Source organism: Hakea prostrata, chromosome 11 (genome assembly GCF_041222555.1).
Source record: "Hakea prostrata isolate BN-2017 chromosome 11, UWA_Hpros_2, whole genome shotgun sequence".
NCBI classification, from domain to species: domain Eukaryota; kingdom Viridiplantae; phylum Streptophyta; class Magnoliopsida; order Proteales; family Proteaceae; genus Hakea; species Hakea prostrata.
The window spans coordinates 21,811,430-21,822,147 of NC_142610.1; the positions used below are offsets into that span (position 1 = coordinate 21,811,430).

At 36.6% G+C, this 10,718-nt stretch overlaps 1 protein-coding gene across 3 annotated transcripts; it reads left to right on the plus strand.

The window, feature by feature from the left end:
- Positions 1-448: 448 nt before the first annotated feature.
- Positions 449-4,012, plus strand: LOC149000870 (uncharacterized). Of its 3 annotated transcripts, XM_089140002.1 has the most exons (8): positions 742-815; positions 904-1,022; positions 1,170-1,824; positions 1,935-2,057; positions 2,545-2,616; positions 2,708-2,773; positions 3,304-3,345; positions 3,455-4,012. In XM_089140002.1, the coding sequence occupies exons 2-8, from the start codon at positions 982-984 to the stop codon at positions 3,617-3,619; spliced, it is 1,164 nt and encodes a 387-aa protein (XP_088996128.1). In that variant the 5' UTR covers positions 742-815; positions 904-981; the 3' UTR covers positions 3,620-4,012. The 3 variants fall into 3 exon arrangements, with proteins under 3 accessions (XP_088996126.1, XP_088996127.1, XP_088996128.1); XM_089140000.1 differs by lacking the exon at positions 904-1,022 and having other exon boundaries at positions 449-815; positions 3,455-4,007; XM_089140001.1 differs by lacking the exon at positions 904-1,022 and having other exon boundaries at positions 449-815; positions 3,307-3,345; positions 3,455-4,006.
- Positions 4,013-10,718: the final 6,706 nt, after the last annotated feature.

The window sequence follows — 10,718 nt, forward strand, 5'->3', positions numbered from 1 at the left end:
AAAGAATGTCATTTTTTCTACTACAGTGGCAACTCAAAATGATTGAAACTGTTCATCATATAATGAACTTCTACTGGGCAATCAGATTGATCTAATTCAAAATGTTTGATATATATTTCTAAGGTAAATTCTATCAAGAGATGTCGGGAATGGAGCTCAAAATGGATTAGAGAAATCTAATTTGCCCAGGTGGCTAAAAGGAGAGAATGTTTCTGGGTTTTTATTTTCCATAGCTAGTTCTGTATATTACCAGTTCTTATCCTTATCCCATGTAAGAGAGAGAGAGAGAGAGAGGGGAGAGAGAGAGAAGCCTTAGATGGCCCCTTCTCCAGTATAATTATTGCCCACAATCTTAGTGGAAATACGCGGGTTGCATTTTCTATGGTCTCCTTGACAATATATAACCTACTGTACGTCATCATCAACAGATAAATACCCCCTTAAATTCCCCACCCCACCAAAGGAAAGAAAAGAACCCAATAGCAAACCTCTTTTGGTAACATTTTCCAAATCCAAGGCATGGCTGAAGAAGGCTCTGAAGGCTCGGTTGCAACCTCTTCTTCCACTCCAAACTGGTGGGAGCTCCATTCTCACCCTCTACCTTCATGGAACAACACCTCTTCATGGCACCCCACAAACCCTAATTCCAATTCTTCTTGTGAGGAAGATATCTCAATATCAACTTCATTCACCAATACATCCAACCAGTCAGGAATAAGTGTTGATTCTTCTCGACAACTAGTCGAACCGGCGACGTCCAGTGAACTGATGGGAGAACCTGCATCTGATAATCATCTTTGGAACCAGGTTTTATTGTAAGTAAACTTTGATTATTATTATTATTATAGGATATTAGAGAGCTTGTTTTGTTCTTATTTTCTTAAGATGTTCCTTTTTATCTAGAGTCTGTCTTGATGCATGGATGATTGTAAAGGTGGAGAGGAAGAATCTGAACAACTAACCAAATAAAAGAACAAAAAGATGAACCAATTATCCCATAATGGAAGGCTCAATGGAGGAAGGTTGACAAAAGTAGAACTCTTTTTGAATTTTAAATAACCACAATAATTGAACTGAAAAGAGTGCAATAACATACTCCCAGCAATAGGTTCTTGGTTGATTCTTGGGAGTTTTCTCTAAATTTTGTTGATTTCATTTTGAGCTTGCAGAAGTGTCAGAAGCAGTGGAGAGTTACACACCAGTCAAGATGTTGGTGACAACTGCTGGGATCTCCCCAACTCTGCAGCTTTAAACAACGTGGAGAAACAGTTTAGTGGGTATCATGGAAGCTTGATGGAGAACCAAAGGCTAAACAACTCGGCCAACTTGGTTAGCAACTGGTCCATTGCACCACCAGACCCGGAAGTTGAAAGACCAATTACCATGCCAACCTGCAACATATCTTTGAACAATACTTCCATGAACCAGTATTCAGAACCAGATTTTCCTCAGATGAAGCAGAACATCACCAACTCATCCTCATACTTGGTGGAAGGGAATAACAGAGGCTCCAGTTACTTTCCATGCTATGGAAACGATTTGAAAATGGAGACCCAACAAGAGATTGAATCTTCTAGGGCTTCATTTCAAAGGCCATTTAACAGTAATGGTGTTGGCTATCAGATTAACCACTCTAGTATGGGAGACAGCGGTAAATATTACCATGGAATTTCTGATGCACCACCATTGTCTAGCACAAGGAACCTTCTCTCTTTTAGTGGCTGTTTTGGCAAGCCCTTAATGGATTTTCAAGCATCTAAATCTAGTCAAAAAGCTTTGAGTTCACCCAAAAGTGAGAAACAAGGGAAAGACTCATCTTCACATGTATGCTACACCTACTGTTTTATTATTCTAACATCTGTGAGATTTTTAATTAGTTAATATTTTTTCTTCATCGCCTCTCTTACTGAAATATGAGAAACTTATTGATGCAGGCTAAGGGAAATGGGAGGGGTTCAGGAATTACAAATGATGGGAAGAAGAAAAGAACTGAAGACACATCAGAAAGTCTCTTCAAAAAGCCAAAGCATGAGAGCTCCACAGCCTCATCTGTGAAGGTATCATATATGATAGATGATAGATACTCTGTATCTTGTTGTAGTTCAATGTCTTCTCTTCCACCAACTAGTGGGCTGATTCCCTAGGGCCATTCAAAGGCCATTGACACTTCAAGAGGAAAATCTTTTGGGGTTGTAAGGGTATTTTAATAAATTACTTATAGAAATTTTTTTTTATGCATTTATAAGTAAGTGTTTTTTTCTCTCAGACGTGCAAAGATGAATTATTATAACCCTATTCTTCATAGGTATAGCAAACTTAGGTCTATTTTAATGTGGACAAAGCAATCTTAACGAATTGTGTAAATCTTGTATACAACTCTATGATCTTGTTTGTGATTTTCATTTGTATTATACTTCATTTTAGGTTTTCACTTTCCACTTGTGTATCTATACATGATATAAGAAGAAGAAAAAAAAATTTATGTTCCCAAATTTATTTTTCTTTTCAATAAATAAAAATGCAATGCCTTTTTAAAATTTACAGATACAGCCTCCAAAGGTCAAGTTGGGAGATAGGATCACAGCCCTACAACAAATTGTGTCACCTTTTGGGAAGGTAAAAATGGAAAAGATAATCTTTTCAATCTTCATTTGATTTCATGTTTGAATTTTATTTTTAATCTTTTCAATGGACATTTGTTTTTCAGACTGACACAGCATCTGTCCTGTGGGAAGCAATTGCACATATAAAATTTCTCCAAGAGCAAGTGCAGGTGATTGTATAATTCATCTTTTTTCTTACTTTATGTCATAAAGAAGAGATGGTTCAGACTAGCTGACATGGAGCTGACCATTTATTGGTTGAACCTCTATCAGAACCACTGAACCAATAAAGCCACAATGTGGTTCAGCCAGCTACCTGAACCTATCAATCCAAACCTCATGATGAACTGTTGTGACTAAGTATAGCCGCCAAGAACAGTTTTCTAACTGGCCAACCCAAACAACTTATTAGGTCGACCTGGTTTTAGGTACCCAAAAAGTAATATTTAAAATAGCGGCAGCTGTTAGTTCAAAAGAGAAATGATGATAATGTTGACAAGAACAACCCTAGCTTCTCCTTTTCCTTTTTCATTTGACACCTTCCTTGAATAAAAGGAAAGGTGGAAATGGAAGAAGCATAAGCACCAACAACATCAGCAAAAATATAAAGCAGTAAGAAGGCACTGAAAGTAGTAGCAAATTATGCATTTGCTGACCCCTACAGAAATATAAATTAACATCATTGTACTTGCTTATGTAGCAGCTACTGAGTGACCCATATATGAAGTCAAATGCAAACAAGGTACAGTAAGAAAATTCTGAACAATTTATCTTTTTTTTGAATTACATACATTTACCAAAGAGAAGCATGCTAAGAATATTGTCTTGGTTTTGGTTTTGGTTTAATTCAGGACCCATGGGGAAACCTGGAGAGGAAAGATAAAGGAGAATCAAAGCCAGATTTGAAGAGTAGAGGTCTTTGTTTAGTTCCTATTTCCTGTACTCCTCAGGTTTATCGCGAAAATACAGGATCAGAATACTTGACACCAGCATATAGAGGATGTCTATTTAGATGAAAGATACATATATATGTTGGAACTGAAATTGTTTAATTAACAATCTTTACTACACTTGTCTTACAGATAAATAACTTTGTCAAGAGACTTTGTAACAATCAATCTTCAATTTTCGAGAAAATCTCGTCGACTGTAACAGATACTGAGTTAGTCATCACTTCCCAATGTAGCAACTGGAATGATTGTACTAGAGTTTATGTGAGAGATATATATATTTGTTAAGATGATAATGTATCTTACTCCTGGAAGATTCACATTCCTGTATTTGAGATCTTGTTTGTAATTGAATTAATAGGTTCCACCAAGAATGCTTTCTGAGTTCAGACCATCATCATCATAACACTAATGTATTCTTAGAATGTTTACCTGAAACTGATTTCATATGGCATGGACCACAAGGTCACTAATAAGAGGAAATTAGTCTATGATCCAGCTGGTTGAACAAGCATTTCTTTATTGCAATTTCCTTGAGTGTCATGTCTTTCTAGGGATTAGCTCTCTATATTAAACAATGTGTAAGGCCTCTGAGTGCTTTGGACCACTTGTGCACTTGTTTAGGATTTGCAAGCTTCTTAGCTTCTCTTTTCTTTCTTTTTTCTGGGTGAAACAAGCTCTTAAGTTTGGAAAGTTAAGATTGTGATTGAAATCGTATCTATTTCAAACAGTCCCTCTTGCACAAATCAAATTGAAGGCACTTGCTCAATTTGAGAACTAGGGCTTTTCATAACCCAATTTTTTAGAGGGAAGTCTCTTTATGAATACATTGACAGATTAGCATTTTGTGCTACTATTTATCATATTTGATGGGAGAGGAAAATGAAGTCATTAGAGTTTCGAAGTTTGGCAGAAGACTCTCCAGGAGAAACAGGTTTTTGCCAATTGCAATTATTTTAGGTAAAAAGTAATTTGTATGAAAGAAATGAAAAAGAAAAATTTTATAGGTAAATCAAGAATGTAATGTAATTGGAGTTGATTATTAGGGTTCAGAAGGCCATAGATCTAAATAATTTAAGCACTTTACAAGTGCTGTGGCAAAATTCAAACTTAGGTTTCGCTATAAGTTTGTAATGAAGGTTCTATCTTTATAATGTAATTTAAGATGTGTGTGGAGTGGTTGTAATCATATATCTCTTGAGGTTCGGCATCAAACCCTATTTGGAGCATATCACAACTAAAACGAAATGAACCCATTAGCTTTTATTCCCTAGTTGAGATATCTGTTGCTCTTCAATCAAGGATGCATTTTGGCCCTAACAATCTTTACTCGCCTTGAGCCTAAAAAGGCCTTGGACTCAAGATTTTGGCCTAATCTTGAACCTAACCCTGATTTTGGTCATTATCTTGACGCTAATTTTGTAATTAATCTTCACCCTGATTTTGTCCTTGATTTTTACTCTAATCTTCATATTAACCCTTATATATAAATCTTGATTTTGACTTTCAGTCATTTTGATTATACTAGACTATATTAAGTTTACTTTTTATATTATTTTTTAGGATAATTTTTATTTGAACCCCTTGAGGTTCCAACTAAGTCATTTTTTGTTCAAAAAAATATTGAAATTTTCATTTACTTTCAATGTGGTATCTTAAAAAGATAAATCAAGGACAGATAGTTTGTTTTTAACTGAAATACTATCTTTTTATTTCAACTTTTTTTAGTAGAAAGACTAACTTATTGTTGCTTTACTTGTTAACAAGGTTTTGAATATGGATTTTTTTTTTTGTTGAATAAGGATATTAATTTATCGAATAATTGTGAATGAAAACATACTTTATCAAGAAATATAGGACCAATCAAGGCTAGGGACAGGGTTAATCAAGGTCAGGGATATGGTCAATCAAGGCTAGGACTAGGGCCAATCAGGGTTAGGGACAGGGCCAATCAGGATCATAGCTAGGGCCACCTCGTTCGACCCAACCCAATCAGGGACAGTTAGGGCGGGAATGGGTTTGGCTTGACCTTGTAAGGCTTAGTTCTGGGACAATAACCTTTGGCCCTGAATTAGGGTCATGACAGAAATGGGCTTAGATTATAATATATAGGGTTAGACTTGGGATTGCAAAAGCTCGGTCCAATTCGACCCTGTTGTAGCCTTACATTTAACCAAATCCAGTGAGAGAATTGAAAAGAATAAAAAATGAAAAGAAAATAGTGCCAGTTCTCACAATTTTTTGCATAGCCAAGTACTTTGAGAAGTTAAGAAAAATTCAAAGCTTGCAAAGTTCTTCGAGATAATGCAATCCCTTCAACAAATAGTGTCCAGAGCTTTCGAGTGCAATATATGGAACCATATATACAATAAGGATAAGAGCGTGTGGAGCAGCTTTAATGCTTTTCAAAGTGGCCACTAACGAAGCTTGTCGCAGGACATGAGCAAAGCTTAGAAAACTTTCTCAACCCTAGAAATCGTTTCTACAAGTTCTTGAGAGATAAGGAATGGAAGAATGGCAAGAAAAAAATGGTCAAAGGAGAGATTAGCAAAAAGTTGTTTTTGGTGCTTCTTCTAATGAGAACCAAAGAGACTCTTTAGGGTGTGTGTCGAATTGTCATTCGTCATAGGCTTTTTGTCTTTGCTTTTCTATATTTTGCAATTTTCCCCCTATGAGCCACAAATTTGTTTCTTCCCTTTGCTCAATTGCCATTAGAGAGAATAATGACTTCTACTTTGCAAGATTCAGGCAAAACCATTTATCTAGATTCAATTGGAATTGATTTGAGTATGTGCTCAAGAACCCTAGAATCGATCTTTAGATTCAACAAGGGATTTCTAAGGTTTCTGGGCATAAATTGATAGTGTCAGTAAGGCGGTAACTGAGACTTACATGAGGTTCATTCGGTCCTGGTTACGCACATTTCAGCTACATTCTCAAGATAGTTTTTTAATATAATTTAAATATACGGTGAGATTTTGGACCTGATCCCAACACAATTCGAGCCTTTGAACTCGTAACATAGATGCGATACAAATATCACAAATTAGATATACTATAAGAATAACTATATTGGTCACCCACATCTGTAGTCTCACAGGTTTCAATCCAACTAGGGTAAGTTTTAGATTAATACATTCTAATTGGGGTTCAAGGTTGGGTTAGCAAACCGAGCCTGCCTTGGGCCCAACTGGTCTGTGGGCCTGGGCTGAGGCCCAATTTGAGTCTGGCCCAAACGAAATGGCAAATGGATCTTGTAGGTTGTACCTACATAAGGACTGCTACTGGGGACAGTAGCTTGCTCAATTTGGGCTGACATGGGCTTAACCTTGTAAAAATGTGCCTGGGCTAAGAGATTCCAACTTGAACTCCAGCCTGGCAAAGAGCCTAGAGTTGGGCTGGGATTTTGAAGATCAAGCCCAACTTGACCCACTTTCATCGTTAAACTTCTAAAAGTTAAAAAGCCCTAGGAATTATCTACCTCGACAATCTGTGACTAATGAAATTTTTACCACGTCTATTTTTTACAAGGAAATAGACCATCTATTTTCTTCTGGATGAATGACACAAGTCCGTCAGTCACATCCAAAGGGTAAGGTAAGATTTAGAAGATTAAAATATATATATATATATGTATACATATTTTAATTTAATTTTAACCTTTAGATGTGAGTGATGGACAGGTGTCCTTCATCCATGAGAAAATAGATGATCCATTTTATTGTCAAAAATCGACCTGATAAAATTCTGTAACTAATGATGGAATTTATTTGTTGTTATGACAAATGTGACCGACCACCGGTCGACCTATTGGACCTGGGACTAGACATGGTTTATTTTTTTTTTTTTATTTTACTAAAAAAATGATGGATGCTATTCGAGTAGTAATTTTTTTTTTCTTCTTTTTTTTGGGATTTGAAATTAGGATGCATTTTCATTATTCAAAAAATGAAAGTCAAAACTGCCTAGGAGTACAAATGGCAGGATTAGAGACGAATACATGTGATGACACCTACCAAACACGTGAGAGTCTAAAGCGGTAATAACCGTGGCAAGAAAATCAAACATACAATTATCAGTTCTGCTACAATGATGAAATTGCAACAAATAGAGAGCACCTGGTTAATAATCTGTGACGTAGCCTAATGCTTCGCAACCTCTAATCCTAATCAATCTTTCTTTTTTTTTGACCAAATAGACATTCATTGAAATGCCTGTAGATTAAATCTAGAGGAGATAACAGAAGGATTAACAATACACATAGGAGGCAAATCATTCCAAACTCTACTTAACTGAAGAGCCAATCCACACGTTTTTGGATTTACATGGACCATTTCAAACCAATGCCAATCTAGGTCCATACATGGTTGGGTCCATTCAATTAATTCACACATTTTTTTTTATAAGAAAATAACAGATCAAATCAAAGTAAAATAATCTAAAATTTATAATATCTATATTTTTTTTTCCACTAAAACGTCATTGAAATTAAAAAAAAGGAAAAAGAAAACAACATTTACAAATCTAAGTTGCATTAGGGAACCAAAACACTCAAGCCACAACAACAGTTGCACTCTCTACACCCAACCTCACTGACTCCCTCTTGATGAATAATGAAATAAAGATTTGGGGCATGGCAACATACCACCAACAAATCAAACCACAATCCAAATTTTTAGCTAAACCGAAGTCTAGATCTTCCAAAAGCATTCCAATCCAGTTCAAAAGCCATTGAAAGAGGCCAAAGGTGATCCACTTCAGAGGTTTCCATTTTTGCTATCGACCGTGCCAGATAGTCAGCAAGCAAATTGGTTTCCTTGTAATAGTGCGAAACCTTCCAATGGATAGTCCAAAGATATGCACTCGGCTCCCTCCATCGTTGTAATATCCACCATGGCTTCCCCTGGCGCCCCCCCAACCTCCCCCCCAAGATCTCAATCCATAACCTCTCTATCTTCAACCGTTTGGCCCATTCTAACCCAAGCATTATAACTTCTAACTCTGCTTCAAAATTCAACCTCATATCCAAGAACAATCGGTAGATCATACCACGTTGGCATTAAAATCCCTACAAATTCAGCAGCACTTGCAGCGCTTTTATTACTAAATTCAGTTTTTATTTTATTTATTATTATTTTTTTAATTGTAATAAAAAGACAACAAAAATTGTTAGGTTGTCACACAGCAATTTCAGTTGGAATGAGATCAACTTTTGGTAAAGAGTTGGAATAAGATTTATGCAAATGTTCCTAGTAGAATCTATAATAGACAAAAATATAAGGAGAAGAATTTTTTTTTTTTTTTTTGGTAAAAGGGAGAAGAATCTAGAATCATGCTTTCGTTTGGATTTAGTCTCACATATATTATGGGTTGTTCAAATCCTTGGTGACATGCTATAAGCTTTAAGTTTTAGAAATATTCTTGATGTTCAAAAATTTTATAGCCATCAAAACAAATGAATAAAATTTTGTAAACAGAACTTCAAGGAGTTGGCTCACTTTATAAAGATCAACGCCCCTTTTCATTAAGAAGAATAATGAAAAGGTGATAAAGTTCATGATTTCAAGATTTTTGAAACCTTAGAATATAATGTAATATCTAAAATGTTCACCAACCCAAAGGATTGAAACGAACACACCATTCTTTGTACACAAATTCAAAACCTAGTCAACGTTAAAATAGAGATAAAAATCAAATTTGGGTTGGGCTGGGTTCTCTTGGGCCAAGGCTTCAACCCAAACTTTAAGACGGGTCAAGACTTATCAAGATTGTACTAACCAAATTCACATTTACGCTCCTTAGATTTTTTACTTTTAAGGACTGAGGTTCATCTGAGCCAGCTTACGCACATTTAGATTTTATCTTCATGAAACGGTACAGTTGAAAAGAAAAAACCCTAACGCCGCTGCTATGAAGAAACCGAACCTTGTCGCCGCTCTTTGAGGTGGAGAGCCTCTGTCTGTCCACCTCCACCCCATACACCTTCAGACCTACTCCCTTACTTCCTCTCTCCTTCTCTCCACCTTTCTGTTTCATTTACTCTAGTTTTTTTATTTTATTTTTTTCACTCCTGTTCTGCTTCCTCACCTCCTCTCTCCGCCTCTTTGTGCGTCTTCTCCACCTCCACCTCTCTTCTCTCCCTCTCTGTGTGTCGTCTCCACCTCCACCCCTCTCTCCGCCTCTCTGGTCTTCTCCGACTCTCTTCCTCTATTCCGCCTCTCTCCCGTGTTCCTGTTTAGGAAAAAAAAAAACTCAATTTCTCATTCTCTTGTCTCTATTGGTTTTCCTCTTTTTCTCCAATCGGTGAAAAGGTTTCAAGTTATTTGAGAAAAAAAAAAAAAAAAGTTCAGGTAGATGCGAGATCTAGTAGTGCATTCCACAGGTCTGAAGGTTTTATGCCTGAGTTGGAAGTATCTCCCGTGGTTCTGGAAGTTTTGCCTCTGTGAGAGTCTCATGTTGTTGGTAGCCGTCGGTGTGTTTTCGCCATGGCGTTCTTTCCGCCCTTCTAGCGTGTTTTTGCTTCGCCCTCGTGGACTGTATTTCCGCCTTTGTGGTGTGTTATCTCTCCGCCTTTGTGGCGTGTCTATGTCCACCAACATGTCGCCTCTTTGGGTGTTTCTGATGGAGGATACGTATGTCGTATTCCCTGTGCTTAATTGTTCTTATGGTTATTACAACTATTTTTCTAAGGGCTTGGGCTCGACCCATTTGTTAGCCAGGATGACCTTGTCTATTGCATGTATGACATGTGGTCAATTTCCATTCCTTGGTTCGAATCGAATCTTGTGTTTTCATGCACTTATCTTTTGTATTTCTGTCTTTCTTTTGATGTGTCTGTATTTTCTTTCAAGTTCATGAAGTTTTTCAGCTTCGTAAAAAAAAAAATGAAAAGATTATATCTTCATGGAGGATAGACATTACATATAATTTAAATATAAAGTAGGGCATTGCCTCGGCCTTGAAGATACTCGAACTCTAACCTCCTATTCAGAAGTGTTGGCTTTTTATAAATGACTAGACCTATAGACGGATCGGGTTCGGCTTGGATACACCAGTATCCGAATCCAATTAGCAAATCTGTTATCCAAATCCGGTAGAAATTTAGAGAATGTATTCAAATTCGATTTCGGAACTTTATTGGATATCCGATAATAATCTGCCGATA

What these genes read in the sequence shown, in the direction of transcription:
- LOC149000870 (XM_089140000.1), top strand. Translation starts at nt 520, where the DNA reads ATGGCTGAAGAAGGCTCTGAAGGCTCGGTTGCAACCTCTTCTTCCACT. An exon ending in CCACAGCCTCATCTGTGAAG is followed by an intron (nt 2,058 to 2,544) that starts GTATCATATATG and finishes TAAAATTTACAG; the next exon opens with ATACAGCCTCCAAAGGTCAA. An exon ending in TTGTGTCACCTTTTGGGAAG is followed by an intron (nt 2,617 to 2,707) that starts GTAAAAATGGAA and finishes TTTGTTTTTCAG; the next exon opens with ACTGACACAGCATCTGTCCT.